The sequence below is a fragment of the Oncorhynchus masou genome, chromosome 21 (genome assembly GCF_036934945.1).
Source record: "Oncorhynchus masou masou isolate Uvic2021 chromosome 21, UVic_Omas_1.1, whole genome shotgun sequence".
Classification (NCBI taxonomy): domain Eukaryota; kingdom Metazoa; phylum Chordata; class Actinopteri; order Salmoniformes; family Salmonidae; genus Oncorhynchus; species Oncorhynchus masou.
Genome location: NC_088232.1, coordinates 13,740,086 through 13,766,406, shown reverse-complemented (window position 1 = coordinate 13,766,406; position 26,321 = coordinate 13,740,086). Strand labels below are relative to the sequence as shown.

Here is a 26,321-nt window from a genome sequence, read left to right as displayed (position 1 = left end):
GAACAAATATTCCACTCAGTTTTAAGATGTGCTTTAGTTATATACAAGATGCTTCCATAATGAATTATCTCCTTTATCAATAGAAAACAACCTAAAATGCACGTTGGTGTAAGCTTTTCTTAAAAAGGTGACACCAGAAAATATATTTTATTTATATACTGTAGCTAAGCCTTCTCAATACCAGCCACTGGTGGCAGCACCACATGAAGCCAAAACATCCAAATCTGTACACACATCATACAAAGGCACCGAATGCAAAGACATTGTGAAAATATCAAATGCCTGCGCTCGATTATTGCAAACATACAAAAACACCAAAAGGAGCCATTTATGAAGAAAACATTTTATTATTTTCCCCCAAAAGACATTGCACAACATTCAGAAACCTGTTTTTGAACTCAACATCTGTTAATCAGCATGAGAAAAATGCCCCATGTCTTCATTCATATACCCTATAATAGATCTAAGATAAGAGGAAATTACAAATATATATATATATATCTATGCTTACATCATGTCATTGAACAACAGATTGATGTACAATACACACACGCTGTTGTACAGCAGGAACGGTACTGTAGGTACAAGTAGAAGACAGGAACCCCAGTGGGCAAAAGTGGTTACAATACCGTCATTATGATGTCTTTTGTGAACATTATGGTCAGGTTCTAAAGGGAAGGTGTTCAGATATAATTTTACCAGATAACCAAAATATGGCGTCATGAAAAAGAGGTCTTCACCTGGTTGTCATCTGGCTATCTAACATTTCAACAACCAGAATATATCATTATGAAATCCCATGCCATATTTTGCCTGCAGGGACGAGACAGCTGGTCTGTGGTCCTTTCGAAGGAAATAACTATAGTATTCAGAAAATAACTATTCAAAAGGTTAGAAGCTCAAGAAAAGGATGCTGGTCTTTCCTATGTACAAGAAGTTAAGTCCACTTTCATTTAGGTTTCTTCTCATATACACAGTTCTTACACAAGTGTTTTTTTTGTCTCATAGTACATAAATGTGCGATATTATATACTTGAGAGAATAACGTTTTAAAAAGTGACTGCAATTGGAAAGTCAAGGGAATCACCCTATTTCACTGTCACATTGTGCTGTTTGCGCCATTAACTAGCATAGAGATTGTCGTTGTACAATGCCAAGACTGAACTTTTGTTGCTCTGATTCCAAAATGCAAACATTTACGTTCTCATTTAGCATATAGGTTAGTTTTAAAGCAGATAAGTATCACTCTTTAATTAGCAGCTAAATCGCTAGCTGTTTACTCATATTTACCCCCCTTAAATGCGGCAAAAAGGATTCGACTCACACGGCGAGGTAATAGTGAAATGGAACAATTGAGTGGTTTATGTTGGTTTGGAGTGTATGCAATGTAGGTATGTTTGGTCCATTCTTTATCCATCTACTGCTATGTGGTCCTGAAGCTGGCAGTGTGAGGGGTCTGTGTTTAGCTGAAACACCAGACAGAGCGAGAGACTTGTACAGACATAAAACAAGGCACATCAAGTTCACGCGGTAAGGCTGGTCCTTCAATTTCTCTGGAATTACAAAATGTTCAATTCAATAATTAATATTGTCCATCATATACCCATGATTAAAGTCAAACACAAATGGTTAACACTACTTGAACATCATTACTGCAACATAATAGCACCATAAACGTGACATTGACACTTCTTATAAAATGCCCAGCGGCGCTATTCATTACAGTACAATGACAAACAGTGAAAACCAACCATCTAATCTACGCTATCGAATTCCAAAGCTGCGGTAATCCATTTCCTACAGTCATACACTGGGTATAACAGGTGTCACACAAGCTTATGATACATCATGTAAATTTAATGATGCCTATCATTAGTGTTACTTCATCGATGGGTGGCCAAACTTTTACAACAAGTGGAGATAAATTATCCAACTGGATGCAGAGCCAAATAGAGGAAGGACATTTTGTCCCCAAAATGTCTCTGCGGTAACGAGCTACAACATTAATAAGCTGGAGTAAAAAGGCCATACACTTTTCAAAATGTATTTAACATCTCCGTGCTCTCACTAGATTTGTCAAATCAACCCCAAAAAGTGAATTTCCCATGAATCGAAAAGAACTGCAACAGTTCCAAGTAAAAAAGGGAACGAGAGAAAGAGTGCCACTTCACGATTAGAACAACGGTCAATGGATTTCCTTGTTCAGGAAGAACAAGAAAAAAATAGTAGAAAACAGAACTTACAGTTTATCAACCAAGAGATTGACAAATATTTTTGTTTTTTAATTAATTCTTTGTCTTAGTGTTGCTTTGCCTAAAAACCTTTTACAATCCTGAAGAAAAGTGGGAGGAACAGAGGCAGACAAGGAGCGGAGAGCGTTTCCTGTTGCTTCACAGTAATTCTGGAGCCTCTCCAGAACAAACCAGTGGATTTTTTTGGGGGGGGGTGGGTCGGTTGATTAGTGCTCCTCCAGCCAAGATGGCGTATCCCCGCCGGGCATTTTCAACTTGATGTGGAACTGCTTGAGCGTCTGATCCAGCTGCTGCTGGTTTCCTGCATAGTATGCCGCAATGGCATTGTGGAAGAGGATCAGCTGGTTGTGCAACACTTTCACCTGGGAAAGGTGGCGGAGAAAGAACAAAGAGGACATGAGCACTCACACCAGAGTAATCAAACACATACTCAAATTGAATGCCTGTTGAAGAACTGTGTAATGGACAAGTTTGTTTTGATACAGCAAATATCCCAGTAGACTTTTCAAGACTTTTTAGAGATTTGGCCAACCTGGTCTCAGAGCATTATATATTATTCTGTACGTAAATCAGAGACATTCCATTTAATATGACATGTCACTTATGGTATGTATTCATCTGTGGCTGTCCATTACCCATTTCGTATGATATGTTACGAATTACAATTTTAATTTTTACCTTAAGTAACCATACCAAACGTAATATCTTACAATTTGAGTGTCCCAGATTTGGTTTTACTATGTTAGGTCTAGTCAATGAGACCAGGCCGACTTGGCAGTAATGATGAATATTTTCCTAAAGATGTATCTAGTTTTAATAGTGGGAATAATTCATATTTATTCAGAGAATCCCAGGAAATAATGCAAAAATTGAAGATGCACATTTAAAACCAAGATATGGTCACTGTGCCAGGGTTCAGCCTAAATAAGAAGGGCTCTGCAACACATTGTCGGCTTGGCTACGCCACTGTGTAAAGATTTCAGAGCAAATTAAACTGATATTTAGTAATGATAGTTACTTTATCTTTGATCGCCAATGACATTGTGAATCAGGCCGTTCATAAATTCAGAGCGTTACCATGTTCCTCAATTAATTCAGCACATTTCAGTAGTAGGCTCTCGACACAGTTCACACTCAGGACACACCCTGAGTATAGTGTTATCGAATCATACAAACGTTGTAACAGTCAAACAAAAGTAAAATGACCAAACTTGCTAAGCTTGCTAGATAACCTTCAACAAATGACAGAATATCTAATTTGGCAAAAGCAAGTTGATTCAACAGATCATCTCCCCATTATTCATCAGCTGAAGAGTGGAAATTGTTTAAATATTAAAGTATTTTAACAAGGACCAACCCTGTTAAAAAAATATCCATATCTACTCTCATATTGTTTGTTGATCACACATTCTCAACCGAAGCTTTCATATAGTAAGCAAGCACGAGGCAGTGCAGAGAAGCGGGGGAATTGACACACACAGGCAAGAGACGTGCTTTGACAATACAATCTATGAATTACAGAATAAAGTTAGGAATTTTCATGCGAAACAGGTGTCAGGATTTTGGTTTCAGTGGGAATGAATAGGAAAATAGCCTAAGCTCTAGGTGAAAATATAATTTCCCCTCATGCCTCTCTGAATTGTTAGCAGACTTAATGTCTGTGACAGAGATGCCCATGTAGTAAATTGGGCATAGGCCTATAACATTTGTGACTGTCTAAAGAGTCACAATGACAGCTCAAAGCAGCACTCATTTTATAGGCTATACTGTGCTGTTTATTAACTGCATTCGGGTTGAATGTGCGGTCCGGCAGTGTCAATTAGGCATGTGCTTTGAATTTATGATGACTTTGTGTGAAGAAAATATGCCAGGCTAAAGAAAGCTTCCCTGCTTGGATAATGTGATATTCTATGCGCATGTAGTGTATTTTAACCTCTTTCAGCTATGGGGCACTATTTTTATGTTTGGAAAAATAACATTCCCAAAGTAAACGGCCTATTTCTCAGGCCCAGATGCTAGAATATGCATATAATTGACATATTAGGATAGAAAACACTCTAAAGTTTCCAAAACTGTCAAAATATTGTCTGTGAGCATAACAGAACTGATATTGCAGGCGAAAATCTGAGGAAAATCAAACCAGGAAGTGGCTTCTATTTTGAAAGCTCTATGTTCCATAGCATGCCTTTGCTCCATTTAAAGGGATATCAACCAGATTCCTTTTCCTATTGCTTCCTCAATGTATCAACAGTCTTCAGATATAGTTTCAAGCTTTTGTTTTGAAAAATGAGTGAGAAAGATAGCATCAAGTCAGTGGATAAGCTGGGTGTTCGCATGAGTTTTGCTTGCGCAACAGAGTGGGGCAGCCTTTGTCTCTCCCTCTCCTACTGAAAAAGAGTTGCAGTTGATATATTATCGATTATACTGTACATTTTAAAAACAACCTGAGGATTGATTATCAAAAAAACATTTGACATGTTTCTGTGGACATTACGTATACTATTTGGAATTTGTCTGCGTTGTCGTGACTGCTCGAGCCTGTGGATTTCTGAACATAACGCACCAAACAAATGGAGGTATTTTGGATGTAAAAATAATCTTTATGGAACAAATGGAACATTTATTATGTAACTGGGAGTCTCGTGAGTGAAAACATCCGAAGATCAAAGGTAAGCGATTAATTTTATTGCTTTTCTGATTTTCGTGACCAAGCTACTTTGATGCTAGGTGTTCATAATGTTTTGTCTAGTGAGCGATAAACTTACACAAACGCTTGGATTGCTTTCGCTGTAAAGCATATTTTCAAAATCTGACACGACAGGTCGATTAACAAAAAGATAGGCCGTGTTTAGCTATATTGCACATATTTTTAGTAAAAAAAAATGTAAGGTGGCGCTCTGCAATTCTGCAGTTGTTGATGAAAATGATCCCGCTAACGGGATGGGTTGCGTTATAAGGAATTACATTAATGCCACATTGGGGAAAAATATTGTAATTTCCAAGGTTATTATTTCGGGAAATGTGAAGAGTGTTCCCGAGACAGTCCCGGGATCCTGGTTACTCATGTTAATCCCTTGACAGCAAAGGTTCCAAGACAATTACATCCTAGTAAGGATGCAAAATTTGGTCAAATGTATTCTGTACTAGCCCTTGAAAAGACCAAGAATACTCATGTCTCCTGAAATGGCAGCAAAAACTAGCTTCTGAAGTACCTTGTTCTCTTCCAGGAATTTGAGCTTGACGGAGACGTCGTTGCGCATCTTCTCATACTTCTCGCGGTGGATCTGGAACTGTTGCTGGGAGTGTTCTATCTTGGGCAGCGTGGTGGCATCCCGCGGGCCCAGGTTCAATTCCTCCAGGTCTGTGCGGTACGCGTCGAACTCAACTCTACAGGGGGTGTCAAAAACCAGACGAAAGTCAAATACATACTCTTTCTTTTCACTTGCCAACGGTCAACGTTTTTCCAGACAACGAGGAGCTGGTTATACAACACAAACAGATCTGGGAACAAGCTAGGGGTAGTAACACAACCAACAGTCAAACAAAATCCTACAAAACATTGATGAACCCCCCCCAAAACACTAACTCGGACATGGCAATTTCCTAAACTGAGTCAATTTCAGAAAATGACTAGGAATAACGTATGCTGTCAAAATGTTCAAAAAAGAGGATGCACGTCAATCAATGAGTAACAGTAAACCAATTTAAACTGATATTCTCATTACCTGGCAATTTCATACTGTTTGATGTTAATCATAGTGTCCTCAATTGTTTTGTCCACCAGTGTGTTCACACTGGCAATGAAGAAGTTAATTGCTCCCAATAGGGTCTCCCCATTTTTGGACAAAAGTTTTTGAGTGTCAGCATTGTAGCCAAACTCCTCCTGAAAGACAAGATTGCATCACACACTTTTTAGACAATTCAATAAGATAATACAATTGTTCTATGGTAGTTATCTGAGCAAGCATAGTATCATTGAATATGATCAAAATACTAATTCCCTGAAATATGATGCATTTCCAAAAGAGATTAATGGATATTGAGTGACCTCTCAATCAAATAAAATTGTATTGTCACATGCGCCGAATTACAAGTGTACCATACCATGAAATGCTTACTTACAAGCCCTTAACCAACAATGCAGTTAAGAAAACAAATTTTAAAAAGTAACAAAATTAACATAATTAAAGAGCAGCTGTAAAATACACTGCTCAAAAAATAAAGGGAACACTAAAATAACATCCTAGATCTGAATGAATTAAATATTCTTATTAAATACTTTTTTCTTTACATAGTTGAATGTGCTGACAACAAAATCACACAAATTATCAACGGAAATCAAATTTATCAACCCATGGAGGTCTGGATTTCGAGTCACACTCAAAATTAAAGTGGAAAACCACACTACAGGCTGGTCCAACTTTGATGGATTGTCTTTAAAACAAGTCAAAATGAGGCTCAGTAGTGTGTGTGGCCTGGGCATGCTCCTGATGTGACGGATGGTCTCCTGAGGGATCTCCTCCCAGACCTGGACTAAAGCATCCGCCAACTCCTGGACAGTCTGTGGTGCAATGGATGGATGGAGCGAGACTTGATGTCCCAGATGTGCTCAATTGGATTCAGGTCTGGGGAACGGGCGGGCCAGTGCATAGCATCAATGCCTTCCTCTTGCAGGAACTGCTGACACACTCCAGCCACATGAGGTCGAGCATTGTCTTGCATTAGGAGGAACCGAGGACCAACCGCACCAGCATATGGTCTCACAAGGGGTCTGAGGTTTTCATCTCGGTACCTAATGGCAGTCAGGCTACCTCTGGCGAGCACATGGAGGGCCCCCAAAGAAATGCCACTCCACACCATGACTGACCCACCGCCAAACCGGTCATGCTGGAGGATGTTTCAGGCAGCAGAACATTCTCCACGACGTCTCCAGACTCCAGTGCTCAGTGTGAACCTGCTTTCATCTGTGAAGAGCACAGGGCGCCAGTGGCGAATTTGCCAATCTTGGTGTTCTCTGGCAAATGCCAAACGTCCTGCACGGTGTTGGGCTGTAAGCACAACCCCCACCTGTGGACGTCAGGCCGTCATACCACCCTCATGGAGTCTATTTCTGACCATTTGAGCAGACACATGCACATTTGTGGCCTGCTGGAGGTCATTTTGCAGGGCTCTGGTAGTGCTCCTCCTGCTCCTCCTTGCACAAAGGCGGAGGTCGCGGTACCGCTGCTGCTGGGTTGTTGCTCTCCTACTGCCTCCTCCACGTCTCCTAGTGTACTGGCCTGTCTCCTGGTAGCACCTCCATGCTCTGGACACTACGCTGACAGACACAGCAAACCTTCTTGCCACAGCTCGCATTGATGTGCCATCCTGGATGAGCTGCACTACCTGAGCCACTTGTGTGGGTTGTAGACTCTGTCTAATGCTACCACTAGAGTGAAATGACCGCCAGCATTCAAAAGTGACCCAAACATCAGCCAGGAAGCATAGGAACTGAGAAGTGGTCTGTGGTCACCACCTGCAGAACACTCCTTTATTGGGGGTGTCTAGAATTTCCACCTGTTGTCTATTCCATTTGCACAACAGCATGTGAAATTTATTGTCAATCAGTGTTGCTTCCTAAGTGGACAGTTTGATTTCACAGAAGTGTGATTGACTTGGAGTTACATTGTGTTGTTTAAGTGTTCCCTTTATTTTTTTGAGCAGTGTAATAACGAGCCTATATACAGGGGGTATTGGTACAGAATCAATGTGTGGGGGCACCGGTTAGTCAAGGTAATATACAGTGCCTTGCGAAAGTATTCAGCCCCCTTGAACTTTGCGACCTTTTGCCACATTTCAGGCTTCAAACATAACTATATAAAACTGTATTTTTTTGTGAAGAATCAACAACAAGTGGGACACAATCATGAAGTGGAATGACATTTATTGGTTATTTCAAACTTTTTTAACAAATCAAAAACTGAAAAATAGAGCATCATGAAGAACAAGGAACACACCAGGCAGGTCCGAGATACTGTTGTGAAGAAGTTTAAAGCCGGATTTGGATACAAAAAGATTTCCCAACCTTTAAACATCCCAAGGAGCACTGTGCAAGCGATAATATTGAAATGGAAGGAGTATCAGACCACTGCAAATCTACCAAGACCTGGCCGTCCCTCTAAACTTTCAGCTCATACAAGGAGAAGACTGATCAGAGATGCAGCCAAGAGGCCCATGATCACTCTGGATGAACTGCAGAGATCTACAGCTGAGGTGGGAGACTCTGTCCATAGGACAACAATCAGTCGTATATTGCACAAATCTGGCCTTTATGGAAGAGTGGCAAGAAGAAAGCCATTTCTTAAAGATATCCATAAAAAGTGTTGTTTAAAGTTTGCCACAAGCCACCTGGGAGACACACCAAACATGTGGAAGAAGGTGCTCTGGTCAGATGAAACCAAAATTGAACTTTTTGGCAACAATGCAAAACGTTATGTTTGGTATAAAAGCAACACAGCTCATCAAGCTGAACACACCATCCCCACTGTCAAACATGGTGGTGGCAGCATCGTGGTTTGGGCCTGCTTTTCTTCAGCAGGGACAGGGAAGATGGTTAAAATTGATGGGAAGATGGATGGAGCCAAATACAGGACCATTCTGGAAGAAAGCTTGATGGAGTCTGCAAAAGACCTGAGACTGGGACGGAGATTTGTCTTCCAACAAGACAATGATCCAAAACAAAGCAAAATCTACAATGGAATGGTTCAAAAATAAACATATCCAGGTGTTAGAATGGCCAAGTCAAAGTCCAGACCAGAATCCAATCGAGAATCTGTGGAAAGAACTGAAAACTGCTGTTCACAAATGCTCTCCATCCAACCTCACTGAGCTCGAGCTGTTTTGCAAGGAGGAATGGGAAAAAATTTCAGTCTCTCGATGTGCAAAACTGAGAGAGACAGACATACCCCAAGCGACTTACTGCTGTAATCGCAGCAAAAGGTGGCGCTACAAAGTATTAACTTAAGGGGGCTGAATAATTTTGCACGCCCAATTTTTCAGTTTTTGATTTGTTAAAAAAGTTTGAAATATCCAATAAATGTCGTTCCACTTCATGATTGTGTCCCACTTGTTGTTGATTCGTCACAAAAAAATACAGTTTTATATCTTTATGTTTGAAGCCTGAAATGTGGCAAAAGGTCGCAAAGTTCAAGGGGGCCGAATACTTTCGCAAGGCACTGTATACATGTGGGTAGAGTAATTAAAGTGACTTAGGCATAGATAGAGTAGCAGCAGCGTAAGGGGGAGGGGAGCAATGCAAATAGTCTGGGTAGCCATTTGATTAGATGTTCAGCAGTTTTATGGATTGGGGTTAGAAGCCGTTTTAAAGTACTTTGTCCTAGACTTGGCGCTCCGGTACCGCTTGCCATGCGGTAGCAGAGAGAACAGTCTATGACTAGGGTGGCTGGAGTCAAACAATTTTTAGGGCCTTCCTCTGACATAGAGGTCCTGGGTGGCAGGAAGCTTGGCCCCAGTGATGTACAGGGCCGTACACACTACCCTCTGTAGTACCTTGCGGTCAGAGACCGGACAGTTGCCATACCAGGCAGTGATGGAACCAGGATGCTCTTGATGGTGCAACTGTAGAACCTTTTGAGGATCTGAGGATCCTTGCCAAATCTTTTCAGTCCCTTGAGGGGGAATAGTTTCTGTTGTGCCCTCTTCACGACAGTCTTGGTGTGCTTGGGGCATGTTAGTTTGTTGGTAATGTGTGTACTACCCCCTTCACAGGACAGCGCGAACTGGCTCTATCCTGAATAGGAAGAGTGGGAAGCCCCGGTGCACAAAATAACATTTTATTTTCTATTGTCCAGTCTGAGATATGGCTTTTACTATGCAACTCTGCCTAGAAGGCCAGCATCCCGGAGTCGCCGCTTCACTGTTGACATTGAGACTGGTGTTTTGCAGGCACTATTTAATGAAGCTGCCAGTTGAGGACTTGTGAGGCATCTGTTTCTCAAACTAGACACTAATGTACTTGTCCTCTTGCTCAGTTGTGCACCGGGGCCTCCTACTCTTCTATTCTGGTTACAGCCATTTTGCGCTCTTCTGTGAAGGGAGCAGTACACAGCGTTGTACAAGATCTTCAGTTTCTTTGCAATTTCTCGCATGAAATAGCCTTCATTTCTCAGAACAATAATAGACTGACGAGTTTCAGAAGAAAGGTCTTTGTTTCTGGCCATTTTGAGCCTGTAATAAAACCCAGAAATGCTGATGCTCCAGATACTCAACTAGTCTAAAAAAGGCCAGTTTTATTGCTTCTTTAAAATCAGGACAACAGTTTTCATCTGTGCTAATATAACTTCAAAAGGGTTTTCTAATGATCGATTAGCCTTTAAAAAAATTAGAAACTTGAATTAGCTAAGACAACGTGCCATTTAAACACAGTAGTGATGGTTGCTGATAATGGGCCTCTGTACACCTATGTAGATATTCCATGAAAAATCTGCCGTCTCCAGCTACAATAGTAATTTACAACATTAAATGTCTACACTGTATTTCTGATCAATTTGATTTTTTATTTTAAAAATGGACATGAACATTTCTAGGTGACCAAACTTTTGAACGGTAGTGTACATTTAATCATAATAAAATTCCCATCAAGGGTTTCCAATTGAAAGCTCATAGATCAAATAACAATTCAGACAGTAACATTTAACTTCCAACCATGAGTTGTGCTTTCTTAAATCTAGAAACATGTTTATTTAAACCTTTAATACAAATGGAAGTCTTAACTCTTAACAAACCAATGAACGTCTAGGCCTAAATGTCACAGCAAATAAACAATTTGACAGACTTACTCATTATAAAACAGAAGGCTGTTAAAAAAATCTAAGATTAAACGTCGCAGTGCTACCATCTTAAAACAGAACATTGTAACACACACACACACACACACACACACACACACACACACCTTTCATTAGGCAGCAGTTGGGGATGTGCATAAATCCCATTACAATAAAGAAAGAACATGAAGTTCAGGACTCACCCAGTTTACTGTTTACAATTGCCTTTAAATCTGACAAGGGTTTTAGGTTGCTATCATTTACGCATAAGCAAATACTTAAAAACATGTATTTTGCGCCGAATTAAACAGGTGTGGAATTCACCATGAAATGCTTGATAACAAGCCAATTCTAAACCATGCAAAGTTAAAAAGTAAGAAAATGTGCTAAAAAAAAGGTAATATTAACACAAAATAACAACATCAAGACTATGTACAAGGAGTACCGGTACTGAGTCAATTTGCAGGGGTACGAGGTAGTTGAGGTAATGTGTTCATGCAAGTAGGGATAAGAAAAGTGACAATCTGGATCAGGGGTTGGAACCGGTTCAGGGAACATAGTGGGGCAAAAAAGTATTTAGTCAGCCACCAATTGTGCAAGTTCTCCCACTTAAAGATGAGAGGCCTGTAATTTTCATCATAGGTACACTTCAACTATGACAGACAAAATGAGAAGAAAAAAAATCCAGAAAATCACATTGTAGGATTTTTGATTAATTTCTTTGCAAATTATGGTGATAAATAAGTATTTGGTCAATAACAAATGTTTCTCAATACTTTGTTATATAGTGTTTGTTGGCAATGACAGGGGTCAAACGTTTTCTGTAAGTCTTCACAAGGTTTTCACACACTGTTGCTGGTATTTTGGCCCATTCCTCCATGCATATCTCCTCTAGAGCAGTGATGTTTTGGGGCTGTTGCTGGGCAACACGGACTTTCAACTCCATCCAAAGATTTTCTATGGGGTTGAGATCTGGAGACTGGCTAGGCCACTCCAGGACCTTAAAATGCTTCTTACGAAGCCACTCCGTTGCCCGGGCGGTGTGTTTGGGATCATTGTCATGCTGAAAGACCCAACCACATTTCATCTTCAATGCCCTTGCTGATGGAAGGAGGTTTTCACTCAAAATCTCACGATACATGGCCCCATTCATTCTTTCCTTTACACGGACAGTCATCCTGGTCCCTTTGCAGAAAAACAGCCCAAAAGCATGATTTGAGTCCCTGGCGGTGTAGTGTGTTACTGATGGTAGGCTTTGTTAATTTGGTCCCAGCTCTCTGCAGGTCATTCACTAGGTCCCCCAGCGTGGTTCTGGGATTTTTGCTCACCGTTCTTGTGATCATTTTGAACCCACGGGGTGAGATCTTGCGTGGAGCCCCAGATCGAGGGACATTATCAGTGGTCTTGTATGTCTTCCATTTTCCTAATAATTGCTCCCACAGTTGATTTCTTCAAACCAAGCTGCTTACCTATTGCAGATTCAGTCTTCCCAGCCTGGTGCAGGTCTACAATTTTGTTTCTGGTGTCCTTTGACAGCTCTTTGGTCTTGGCCATAGTGAAGTTTGGAGTGTGACTGTTTGAGGTTGAGGACAGGTGTCTTTTATACTGATAACAAGTTCAAACAGGTGCCATTAATACAGGTAACGAGTGGAGGACAAAGGAGCCTCTTAAAGAAGAAGTTACAGGTTTGTGAGAGACAGAAATTTTTCTTGTTTGTAGGTGACCGAATACTTATTTTCCACCATTATTTGCAAACAAATTCATAAAAAAAATCCTACAATGGGATTTTCTGGATTTTATTTTCTCATTTTGTCTCTCACAGTTGAAGTGTACCTATGATGAACATTACAGGCCTCTCATCTTTTTAAGTGGGAGAACTTGCACATTGGTGGCTGACTAAATACTTTTTTTGCCCCACTAACTGAAAACTGTAAAATAACTAAATGTTTGGGAGGAACAGAACCAGAACAAAAGTGATCTATACTGTTACTGGGAACAAAAACACTATTTTAAAAGCATGGAAACGGGTTAATAAATAACCTTATTTTACATTCCGGTCATTTATCTCCAGTCCCACAAAAAAAAAGCAACAAAGCACCTATGAGTGACAGTGAGGGCTTTGCAAACTTATTATAGTGTCTGCCTGCCTGCCAGCTGAAATTCTTTACCAGTGTGTGTAGGCTACCTCCCCTCCCTCCGAAGCATGCAGTCTACTGTAGTTATTGACGTTAAAACCGCAATTAAAAAATTAGGGAGGGGGATTTTCAAATTAGGGAACAATGGATTAACTTTTTCAATTCTGGTTAAGGATACTACCGATGTCACATTTTACATTGGATTTATTAACTACAAAAGTATTTTTTATTTTAATTCTGGTGCCACTCCACACACACTAGCTCTGGTCTAGCGCTTGAAAACTCTAGCCACATTATGGAACTGAGAGTCATGATCAAAGGCTAGCTCTGGTCCAACGTTAGTTAACCTTTTGAAACTCTGGGGGTGCAATTTCATTTTTGGATGAAAAACGTTCCCGTTTTAAACAAGATATTTTGTCACAAAAAGATGCTCGACTATGCATATAATTGATAGCTTTGGAAAGAAAACACTGAATTTTCCAGAACTGCAAAGATATTGTCTGTGGGTGCCCTAGAACGGGAGCTACAGGCAAAACCAAGATGAAACGGCAACCAGGAAATCAGCAGGATTTTTGAGGCTCCGTTTTCCATTGTCTCCTTATATGGCTGTAAATGCGAGAGGAATGATCCTGCCCTTTCTGTCGTTTCCCCAAGGTGTCTGCAGCATTGTGATGTATTTGTAGGCATATCATTGGAAGATTGACCATAAGAGACTACATTTTCCAGGTGTCCGCCCGGTGTCCTCCGTCGAAATTGGTGCGTCATTTTCAGCTGCTGGTATTTTTCCATGCGATTCTGAGGGGAAAGCAGGCTTCCACGAACTGCATATCAATGAAGAGATATGTGAAAAAACACCTTGATTCTAAACAACGTTTGCCATGTTTCGGTCGATATTATGGAGTTAATTCGGAAAAAGTTTGACGTTTTGGTGACTGAATTTTCAGTTCGTTTTGGTAGCCAAATGTGATGTACAAAACGGAGCGATTTCTCCTACACAAAGATTCTTTCAGGAAAAACTGAACATTTGCTATGTAACTGAGAGTCTCCTCATTGAAAACATCCAAAGCTCTTCAAAGGTAAATGATTTTATTTATTTGGTTATCTGGTTTTTGTGAAAATGTTGCGTGCTAAATGCTACGCAAAATGCTAAGCTAGCTTGCAATACTCTTACACAAATTATTGATTTGCTATGGTTCAAAAGCATATTTTGAAAATCTGAGATGACAGTGTTGTTAAGAAAAGGCTAAGCTTGAGAGCAGGCGCATTATTTTCATTTTATTTGCGATTTTCAGAAATCATTGACGTTGCGTTATGCTAATGAGCCTGAGGCTTTATTCACGATCCCGGATCCGGGATGGGGAGTATCAAGAGGTTTTAAGCCAACTCTGAAGTTCAAAGACATTCAAACTTTCTTCAAAGACGCCGCTCCTTCGTAGATATAATTTTGTGGGTCTAATTCAGATCATGCATGTCATAACAACATGCCCATTGCTTCATGCCCAGCGCTCTCCTCGCCCTTCACTACACTTGTCTGTCCAATGCATTTACATATCTTGCCCCCTCCATAGCAAGCTGCTCTATCCACTGGTGAAGTAATTTAATGTAAAAAAAAAAATATACAATGATTTCAGAGGTTTAAAAAGGAACAGAAAGAACCTATATAAACCATTACTTTTTGGTGGTTCGAACTGGTTCATAACTTCATTTTGCTGGTTGGAACAGTGGAACAAAAGAAAATACGGTTCTGTTCAGAACAAATCGATTGGGAAATAATTTTGGTTCCAACCCCTTGTCAGGATGGATAGATACACTGCTGCTACTCTGTTTATGTGAAGAGTGTGAAAGTGTGTATTGGTGAGTGTAGCGTCAATATGCATGTAGGCGTGTTTTATGTGTATTGAGCGTATGCAATGTGTGTGTGTGTGTGTGTGTGTGTGTGTGTGTGTGTGTGTGTGTGTGTGTGTGTGTGTGTGTGTGTGTGTGTGTGTGTGTGTGTGTTGGAGTGCCAGTGTAGTATGTGTGAGTGTGCATAGAGCCAGTTCAAGAGAGTCAGTGCAGGGGGGAAAAAGGACATTTGTTTAGTATTTCATACTATTTCAGTGTACATCAATAACGCATTTACTACAAACAATAAATGATGCATCATGTATGAAACAGCTAAGTCACATAATAGTTCTGGCTTTGCATGAAGCGGTCTGTCTTAAATCCATTTTATATAGAGACAAATTAAAACAATTTATCAAAGGCTTTTAGTGCGTTTGAGAATTCAACACAAGTGAACCCACTCAGAATCATCCACACTGAGGCAACCTGAAGCAGCTCAAGTAAAAAAGGGAGAAAATCACTGACTGATCTGACAGGTGAAAGCAAAATAGTGGAAACCTATCCAGTTCTTTCACCTAGCTATCAAGGGGTTATGAAAAAATTAAAAAGCGAGGAAAGGAAGTCATTTCAGAGTATTGACAAAGAACCAGCGAATGAAATGGCCATCCTTACAAGGTATGCCCCAAACCACAGATCTAGGAAGAGGTTACTTTACCCCCAATCCTAACCTTACATTAACATTACGGGCATAAAGAATTTAAAAATATCCTGTATCAAGTGGTTAGTGTCAACTACTTCAACCTACTCCAGCTTCAGGTTCCTCGGTAAGGTCAAAGAAAAAATTAAAAGAGTGTCTGACTCACATGGAGCTCCGGCGACTTGAGGCCGAGGTCAGCGAAGGCGTCGCCCAGCTGCCGCTGAGTCTGCATCATCTGGGTGAGCTGGTTGGCCAGAGTCTGGGTCAGCTTGACCACGTGCTCGTACTTGCGCTTGTTGTCGCGCAGCACTTCAATCTGCCCCTCCAGCTCCAGGTCCACCGTCCGTGAGCCGCGGCCCAGCTTCTCCGACAAGATCTGCCTGGTGCACTGCGGGGAGAGAAGTGTTAGCATTCCTAATGTAACTGACCAAAGGAATGGAACGATTTAGCATTAGCATTCTAAAATAACAGACCTTGTGTTTCAAACAAGTTAGCGTTAGCATATATTATCCCAGTGTAACTGACCTAAAGCTGTGATCACATTCAAGGCAATATCTTTAAATGGATATTAAAAATATGTATGTAGTGTTGTGTATTATCACTGCATCAGATGTTCTACAGCAACCCTTTTGTTTCATTCTTTTGTAAGTGTACAATAAAGCAGGGGAGCCATCAGTAAACATTCACAGCACAATGGGGAATAATGGACAGATGAGATCATAGGTAGCTCACCAATCCAACTATGGCTATGAAAAGCTGTGTGTGTGTGTGTGTGTGTGTGTGTGTGTGTGTGTGTGTTGAGATGCCAGCTGCAGATGCCAGCCAGTTTGAAAAGTGAAAGGAAAAAGGGGTAGTTTACCTGTCCAAGTCAGAAATGGATTGTGGGAGGGAGGGACTAAGGAGATAGAGGTGTGAAAAGCAAGGTTGAGAATATGTGAGTGAGAGAAGGAGGGGGCAGTAGGTGCTGGTGGCAAGTATTACTTTGTACGTGTTGATGCTCCACTTCCTCACTAGGTCCAGTTTCTCCATGGCCGGGTTCTTCAAGTCATCTGCCAGGACCACCGGCCCGCTATGTGGCTGCCCTTGCATAGTGCCTGAAGAGAAAGGCGACTGTCATGAATGTTGAGAGAGGCTGTATCTGTTAGCTTGGAGCTCTGGTAAGATATCATAAAGTGTTAAGAGAATATAAAACATAGATGTGAAACTATGGTGAATCAATCATAGGATTGATTTGCAATTTCAAGTCGTGTCAGACTGGAACATGGAGACACTGAGTCAAAGTTAGATGCCGACTATGATACTTTGACAATTATCTTCTTCAGCTAAAATACCACAAGAATTATTCTCTTCAGCTAAAATACCACAAGTATATACACGTTTACCTGCAGGGGAAATACAAGCAACTGCAAGGAGTTTAATTTAGAGTAGAAGGGACAACCTGCAAGGAACTACGGGAGCCCAGTGATGCAAGGAGGATACAGGAGTTAAGCAGGGATGCTGATTAAAACTCGGGTGAATCTGTGGAAGGCTTGGTTGGTCCTAGCAAGTGTGTGTTTGTGAAATGTTGAAACAAGACGAGGACCCTTACAGCCAGCTATGGGAGAAATGTAGACAACCGTCAGAATTAGTTGCCAGTAGCCTAAACTCAGCTGTTACGAACCAGAGACCGTCAAGTTGAGGCAGTCACATCCTTCACAGCTAGAAGCCAAAGGTGAAATTGAACAAATAAGGAGAGAGAGGGGAAGGACGCGAAGACAGAAGTTGAAAGACATGGGCGATGGATTTTCAAGGAATGACAGAACCTTGATAAAAAGAGAGCCAGGGAGAAAATCCCAACCAGAAAGAAGAGAGGGAGCAGAAAACAGGTCCGTATTTCTCATCTCTGTTGCTGTAGGTACCTTTCTGTATCTCAGTCTGACTATCGCTGATGGGCCGCGCCAGGCGGCTAGCCAAGGCTGAGCTGGGAGCTACAGGTGCCACGGGAGACGTGGGCTGGCTTGCCAACACTGGAAACAGCAGGCAACAGTGGCGATTGATTAGTAAGTCAATTCATCAACACCCACCTATCTAGAGCTGTCAAATGGAACCTCCCATGGGTCCTCCTTGGATGTTCCTTTAAAATGGTACTATAAATGTAGCAGCACACCACTAAGACCAAATAAGGGGTGTAATCTGGAGATGACAGGCACATAACAGTACCACTGGACTAAAATGGGATCCAATGGGTTCAGTGGCGCAACGCGGTTCATATTGTACCAAGTAAAGACTCCTAGAGCAATTGGACTACCTGACATCACATTGGACAATGTACTATACCTGCACCTTGACATTTGGTTTGATGTTACTTCTCAGTGAAAACTCCATGGGATAAGCCTATGCTCAACTTTTAATGAAAAGCATTGGGATGTTGCTGTAAAGTGACAGTGTTCCATCATTATGGCCTTACTGTCTTCATAGACTTGCCTTTGGATGCGTTTATGGGTTAGCCAGTTGAGATGTGACAGATCAGGTTTACATTTACATTTAAGTCATTTAGCAGACGCTCTTATCCAGAGCGACTTACAAATTGGTGAATTCACCTTCTGACATCCAGTGGAACAGCCACTTTACAATAGTGCATCTAAATCATTAAGGGGGGGGGGGGGTGAGAAGGATTACTTATCCTATCCTAGGTATTCCTTGAAGAGGTGGGGTTTCAGGTGTCTCCGGAAGGTGGTGATTGACTCCGCTGTCCTGGCATCGTGAGGGAGTTTGTTCCACTATTGGGGGGCCAGAGCAGCGAACAGTTTTGACTGGGCTGAGCGGGAACTGTACTTCCTCAGTGGTAGGGAGGCGAGCAGGCCAGAGGTGGATGAACGCAGTGCCCTTGTTTGGGTGTAGGGCCTGATCAGAGCCTGGAGGTACTGCGGTGCCGTTCCCCTCACAGCTCCGTAGGCAAGCACCATGGTCTTGTAGCGGATGCGAGCTTCAACTGGAAGCCAGTGGAGAGAGCGGAGGAGCGGGGTGACGTGAGAGAACTTGGGAAGGTTGAACACCAGACGGGCTGCGGCGTTCTGGATGAGTTGTAGGGGTTTGATGGCACAGGCAGGGAGCCCAGCCAACAGCGAGTTGCAGTAATCCAGACGGGAGATGACAAGTGCCTGGATTAGGACCTGCGCCGCTTCCTGTGTGAGGCAGGGGCGTACTCTGCGGATGTTGTAGAGCATGAACCTACAGGAACGGGCCACCGCCTTGATGTTAGTTGAGAACGACAGGGTGTTGTCCAGGATCACGCCAAGGTTCTTAGCGCTCTGGGAGGAGGAAACAATGGAGTTGTCAACCGTGATGGCGAGATCATGGAACGGGCAGTCCTTCCCCGGGAGGAAGAGCAGCTCCGTCTTGCTGAGGTTCAGCTTGAGGTGGTGATCCGTCATCCACACTGATATGTCTGCCAGACATGCAGAGATGCGATTCGCCACCTGGTCATCAGAAGGGGGAAAGGAGAAGATTAATTGTGTGTCGTCTGCATAGCAATGATAGGAGAGACCATGTGAGGTTATGACAGAGCCAAGTGACTTGGTGTATAGCGAGAATAGGAGAGGGCCTAGAACAGAGCCCTGGGGGACACCAGTGGTGAGAGCGCGTGGCGAGGAGACAGATTCTCGCCACGCCACCTGGTAGGAGCGACCTGTCAGGTAGGACGCAATCCAAGCGTGGGCCGCGCCGGAGATGCCCAACTCGGAGAGGGTGGAGAGGAGGATCTGATGGTTCACAGTGTCGAAGGCAGCCGATAGGTCTAGAAGGATGAGAGCAGAGGAGAGAGAGTTAGCTTTAGCAGTGCGGAGCGCCTCCGTGATACAGAGAAGAGCAGTCTCAGTTGAATGACTAGTCTTGAAACCTGACTGATTTGGATCAAGAAGGTCATTCTGAGAGAGATAGCGGGAGAGCTGGCCAAGGACGGCACGTTCAAGAGTTTTGGAGAGAAAAGAAAGAAGGGATACTGGTCTGTAGTTGTTGACATCGGAGGGATCGAGTGTAGGTTTTTTCAGAAGGGGTGCAACTCTCGCTCTCTTGAAGACGGAAGGGACGTAGCCAGCGGTCAGGGATGAGTTGATGAGCGAGGTGAGGTAAGGGAGAAGGTCTCCGGAAATGGTCTGGAGAAGAGGAGGGGATAGGGTCAAGCGGGCAGGTTGTTGGGCGGCCGGCCGTCACAAGAAGCGAGATTTCATCTGGAGAGAGAGGGAGAAAGAGGTCAGAGCACAGGGTAGGGCAGTGTGAGCAGAACCAGCGGTGTCGTTTGACTTAGCAAACGAGGATCGGATGTTGTCGACCTTCTTTTCAAAATGGTTGACGAAGTCATCTGCAGAGAGGGAGGAGGGGGGGGGAGGGGGAGGAGGATTCAGGAGGGAGGGGAAGGTGGCAAAGAGCTTCCTAGGGTTAGAGGCAGATGCTTGGAATTTAGAGTGGAAGTAAGTGGCTTTAGCAGCAGAGACAGAGGAGGAAAATGTAGAGAGGAGGGAGTGAAAGGATGCCAGGTCCGCAGGGAGGCGAGTTTTCCTCCATTTCCGCTCGGCTGCCCGGAGCACTGTTCTGTGAGCTCGCAGTGAGTCGTCGAGCCACGGAGCGGGAGGGGAGGACCGAGCCGGCCTGGAGGATAGGGGACATAGAGAGTCAAAGGATGCAGAAAGGGAAGAGAGGAGGGTTGAGGAGGCAGAATCAGGAGATAGGTTGGAGAAGGTATGAGCAGAGGGAAGAGATGATAGGATGGAAGAGGAGAGAGTAGCGGGGGAGAGAGAGCGAAGGTTGGGACGGCGCGATACCATCCTAGTAGGGGCAGTGTGGGAAGTGTTGGATGAGAGCGAGAGGGAAAAGGATACAAGGTAGTGGTCGGAGACTTGGAGGGGAGTTGCAATGAGGTTAGTGGAAGAACAGCATCTAGTAAAGATGAGGTCGAGCGTATTGCCTGCCTTGTGAGTAGGGGGGGAAGGTGAGAGGGTGAGGTCAAAAGAGGAGAGGAGTGGAAAGAAGGAGGCAGAGAGGAATGAGTCAAAGGTAGACGTGGGGAGGTTAAAGTCGCCCAGGACTGTGAGAGGTGAGCCGTCCTCAGGAAAGGAGCTTATCAAGGCATCAAGCTCATTGATGAACTCTCCGAGGGAACCTGGAGGGCGATAAATGATAAGGATGTGTGTGTGTGTGTGTGTGTGTGTGTGTGTGTGTGTGTGTGTGTGTGTGTGTGTGTGTGTGTGTGTGTGTGTGTGTGTGTGTGTGTGTGTGTATATATATATTAGTGCCTTGCGAAAGTATTCGGCCCCCTTGAACTTTGCGACCTTTTGCCACATTTCAGGCTTCAAACAAAGATATAAAACTGTATTTTTTTTGTGAAGAATCAACAACAAGTGGGACACAATCATGAAGTGGAACGACATTTATTGGATATTTCGAACTTTTTTAACAAATCAAAAACTGAAAAATTGGGCGTGCAAAATTATTCAGCCCCTTTACTTTCAGTGCAGCAAACTCTATCCAGAAGTTCAGTGAGGATCTCTGAATGATCCAATGTTGACCTAAATGACTAATGATTATAAATACAATCCACCTGTGTGTAATCAAGTCTCCGTATAAATGCACCTGCACTGTGATAGTCTCAGAGGTCCGTTAAAAGCGCAGAGAGCATCATGAAGAACAAGGAACACACCAGGCAGGTCCGAGATACTGTTGTGAAGAAGTTTAAAGCCGGATTTGGATACAAAAAGATTTCCCAACCTTTAAACATCCCAAGGAGCACTGTGCAAGCGATAATATTGAAATGGAAGGAGTATCAGACCACTGCAAATCTACCAAGACCTGGCCGTCCCTCTAAACTTTCAGCTCATACAAGGAGAAGACTGATCAGAGATGCAGCCAAGAGGCCCATGATCACTCTGGATGAACTGCAGAGATCTACAGCTGAGGTGGGAGACTCTGTCCATAGGACAACAATCAGTCGTATATTGCACAAATCTGGCCTTTATGGAAGAGTGGCAAGAAGAAAGCCATTTCTTAAAGATATCCATAAAAAGTGTTGTTTAAAGTTTGCCACAAGCCACCTGGGAGACACACCAAACATGTGGAAGAAGGTGCTCTGGTCAGATGAAACCAAAATTGAACTTTTTGGCAACAATGCAAAACGTTATGTTTGGCATAAAAGCAACACAGCTCATCACGCTGAACACACCATCCCCACTGTCAAACATGGTGGTGGCAGCATCGTGGTTTGGGCCTGCTTTTCTTCAGCAGGGACAGGGAAGATGGTTAAAATTGATGGGAAGATGGATGGAGCCAAATACAGGACCATTCTGGAAGAAAACCTGATGGAGTCTGCAAAAGACCTGAGACTGGGATGGAGATTTGTCTTCCAACAAGACAATGATCCAAAACATAAAGCAAAATCTACAATGGAATGGTTCAAAAATAAACATATCCAGGTGTTAGAATGGCCAAGTCAAAGTCCAGACCTGAATCCAATCGAGAATCTGTGGAAAGAACTGAAAACTGCTGTTCACAAATGCTCTCCATCCAACCTCACTGAGCTCGAGCTGTTTTGCAAGGAGGAATGGGAAAAAAATTCAGTCTCTCGATGTGCAAAACTGATAGACATACCCCAAGCGACTTACAGCTGGAATCGCAGCAAAAGGTGGCGCTACAAAGTATTAACATAAGGGGGCTGAATAATTTTGCACGCCCAATTTTTCAGTTTTTGATTTGTTAAAAAAGTTTGCAATATCCAATCAATGTCGTTCCACTTCATGATTGTGTCCCGCTTATTGTTGATTCTTCACAAAAAAATACAGTTTTATATCTTTATGTTTGAAGCCTGAAATGTGGCAAAAGGTCGCAAAGTTCAAGGGGACTGAATACTTTCGCAAGGCACTGTGTGTGTGTGTGTGTGTGTGTGTGTGTGTGTGTGTGTGTGTGTATATATATATATATATATATATATATATATATATAAATGCTAAAAAAAGGGAACACTAAAATAACATCTTAGATCTGAATGAATTAAATATTCTTATTAAATACTTTTTTCTTTACATAGTTGAATGTGCTGATAACAATCACACAAATTATCAATGGAAATCAAATTTATCAACCCATGGAGGTCTGGATTTGGAGTCACACTCAAATTTAAAGTGGAAAACAACACTACAGGCTGATCCAACTTTGATGTAATGTCCTTAAAACAAGTCAAAATGAGGCTCAGTAGTGTGTGTGGCCTCCACGTGCCTGTATGACCTCCCTATAACGCCTAGGCATGTTCCTGATGAGGTGGCGGATGGTCTCCTGAGGGATCCCCTCCCAAACCAGGACTAAGGCATCCGCCAATTCCTGGACAGTCTGTGGTGCAACGTGGTGTTGGTGGATGGAGCGAGACATGATGTCCCAGATGTGCTCAATTGGATTCAGGTCTGGGGAACGGGCGGGCCAATGCATAGCATCAATGCCTTTCTCTTGCAGGAACTGCTGACACACTCCAGCCACATGAAGTCTAGCATTGTCTTGTATTAGGAGGAACCCAGGGCCAAATGCACCAGCATATGGTCTCACAAGGGGTCCGAGGATCTCATCTCGGTACCTAATGGCAGTCAGGCTACCTCTGGCGAGCACATGGAGGGCTGTGCGGCCCCCCCAAAGAAATGCCACCCCACACCACCGCCAAACTGGTCATGCTGGAGGATGTTGCAGGCAGCAGAACGTTCTCCACGGCGTCTCCAGACTCTGTCACATATGCTCAGTGTGAACTTGCTTTCATCTGCGAATTTACCAATCTTGGTGTTCTCTGGCAAATGCCAAACGTCCTTCACGGTGTTGGGCTGTAAGCATTTAAATTTATTGTCAATCAGTGTTGCTTCCGAAGTGGACAGTTTGATTTCACAAAAGTGTGATTGACTTAGTAACTCCAAGTGTTCCCTTTATTTTTTTGAGCATTGTGTGTGTGTGTGTGTGTGTGTGTGTGTGTGTGTGTGTGTGTGTGTGTGTGTGTGTGTGTGTATATATATATATATATATATATATGTTGGAAGTAGAAGCCTAAATGTTGTTGTCCATTAGTTTACTCCAATTAGAAGAGGGGTGGTAGGGTTAGGGAAAACTAATACGAAGGGGAAAAAAATACATATACGTACAAAAGTTTGGGGTCAGTTGTTTGAAAAGTTTGAAATGTCCTTGTTTTTGAACGAAAAGTGTACACATTTTTTGTCCATTCACCACTCTGCGCACGGAACCCGCTAGCGGGCTGAAATTCCACAACATACTGCGATCGCTACATAAATAGTCATTAAAAATATTTTTTTAAATCAGCCGTTACCAGCTACACAAAAAAAATAAATTCTATCTATATATACACGCACACACAGAGAGAGAGAGAGAGAGAGAGAGTAGAAGTCGGAAGTTTACATACACCTTAGCCAAATACATTTAAACTCAGTTTTTCACAATTCATGACATTTAATCCTAGTCAAAACCTCCCTGTCTTAGGTCAGTTAGGATCACCAATTTATTTTAAGAATGTGAAATGTCAGAATAATAGTAAAGAGAATGATTTCAGCTTTTATTTCTTTCATCATATTCCAAATGGGTCAGAAGTTTACATACATTCAATTACTATTTGGTAGCATTGCCTTTACATTGTTTAACTTGGGTCAAACGTTTCATGTAGCCTTCCACAAGCTTTCCACAATAAGTTGGGTGAATTTTGGCCCATTCCTCCTGACAGAGCTGATGTAACGGAGTCAGGTTTGGAGGCCTACTTGCTCGCACACGTTTTTTTCAGGTCTGCCAACAAATGTTCTATAGGATTGAGGTCAGGGCTTTGTGATGACCACTCCAATACCTTGACTTTGTTGTCCTTAAGCCATTTTGCCACAACTTTGGAAGTATGCTTGGGGTCATTGTCCATTTGGAAGAACCATTTGCAACCAAGCTTTAACTTCTTGACTGATATCTTGAGATGTTGCTTCAATATATCTACATCATTTTCTATCCTCATGATGCAATCTATTTTGTGAAGTGCACCAGTCCCTCCTGCAGCAAAGCACCGCCACAACATGATGCTGCCACCCCCATGCTTCCCGGTTGGGATGGTGTTCTTCAGCTTGCAAGCCTCCCCCTTTTTCCTCCAAACATAACGATGGTCATTATGGCCAAACATTTCTATTTTTTTTTCTCCATCAGACCATTGGACATTTCTCCAAAAAGTTTGATATTTGTCCTCATGTGCAGTTGCAAACAGTAGTCTGGATTTTTATGGTGGTTTTGGAGCAGTGGCTTCTTCCTTGCTGACCGGCCTTTCAGGTTGTGTCGATATAGGACTCGTTTTACTGTGGATATAGATACCTTTGTACCCGTTTCCTCCAGCATCTTCACAAGGTCCTTTGCTGTTGTTCTGGGATTAATTTGCACTGGGATTGATTTGCACTTTTCGCACCAAAGTACGTTCATTTCTAAGAAACAGAATGAGTCTCCTTCCTGAGCGGTATGACAGCTGCGTGGTCCCATGGTGTTTATACTTGCGTACTATTGTTTGTACAGTCGAGCGTGGTACCTTAAGGCATTTGGAAACTGCTCCCAAGGGTGAACCAGACTTGGAGGTCTACCATTTTTTCCCCCTGAGGTCTTGGCTGATTTCTTTTGATTTTCCCATGCCATGCAAAGAGGCACTGGGTTTGAAGGTAGACCTTGAAATACATCCCCAGGTACACCTCCAATTGACTCAAATGATGTCAATTAGCCTATCAGAAGCTTTTAAAGCCATTACATTTTTCTGGAATTTTCCAAGCTGTTTAAAGGCACAGTCAATTTAGTGTATGTAAATTTCCCATCTCAACTGTATATATTTATGGGATTGGAAATGATGCAGACAATTACTGATGGAAGCCACAATCTGCAATATTAAAGCTTATCTACCTCCCCCCCAAAAATAACAAACATTTAAATAAAGTGTACTAGGTACTCTAGAAAAGGAAAAACCCTGCACTCATTGGATAGTCTTCACATAAAAGTTGCTGCTGCTGCACGCCATTTCTTGGTAGTCTGGTTACAGTACCTTTGTATGGTCCTGATTCAATGATGCCCTCCATCATCGAGGCAAAGTTGCCGGAGCTGATATGGCTTTCTGACAGGTTCAGGTCACCGTAAGAAGGGTCCTAAAGTCAAGGAGGAAAAATGCATCGGTCAGAGGATAGGTGTTCACATTGAATAATACCCCAGTGGTGTAAAGTACTCAAGTAAAAATATTTTGAAGTACTAAAGTCATTTTTTTGCGGTATATATATAATTATATAAAACTTTCTGTACTTTTTAAAGAAAATTCTGTACTTTTTACTCCATATATTTTTCCCTGACACCCAAAAGTATTCGTTACATTTTGAATGCTTTGCAGGACAGAAAATGTATCCAGAGGACATCCCTGGTCGTCCCTAGTCACTCAACACGAATGATTTGTTTGTAAATTATGGCGGAATGTTAGTGTGACCCTGTCTATTACAAAATAAATTAATACATTTAAAATTGTGCAGTCTGGTTTGCTTAATATGTGGAATTTTAAATTATTCATACTTTTACTTTTGATACT

General features: G+C 42.4%; 1 protein-coding gene across 5 annotated transcripts in view; it reads right to left on the bottom strand.

Moving 5' to 3' along the window:
• Positions 1-327: 327 nt before the first annotated feature.
• LOC135507833 (arfaptin-1-like) overlaps positions 328-26,321 on the bottom strand; it is a 44,323-nt gene continuing 18,329 nt past the window's right edge. For 4 of the 5 annotated variants that reach the window (XM_064927517.1, XM_064927516.1, XM_064927518.1 and 1 more), the window contains 6 exons: positions 25,794-25,893; positions 16,715-16,827; positions 15,900-16,121; positions 5,978-6,135; positions 5,465-5,639; positions 328-2,614 (listed from right to left, as the gene is read on the bottom strand). In XM_064927517.1, coding sequence (XP_064783589.1) covers positions 2,459-2,614; positions 5,465-5,639; positions 5,978-6,135; positions 15,900-16,121; positions 16,715-16,827; positions 25,794-25,893 — 924 coding nt within the window. In that variant the 3' untranslated portion in view covers positions 328-2,458. Of the gene's footprint in view, positions 2,615-5,464; positions 5,640-5,977; positions 6,136-15,899; positions 16,122-16,714; positions 16,828-17,631; positions 17,740-25,793; positions 25,894-26,321 lie in introns of all 5 variants that reach the window. The other variant, XM_064927519.1, reaches the window with a different exon arrangement.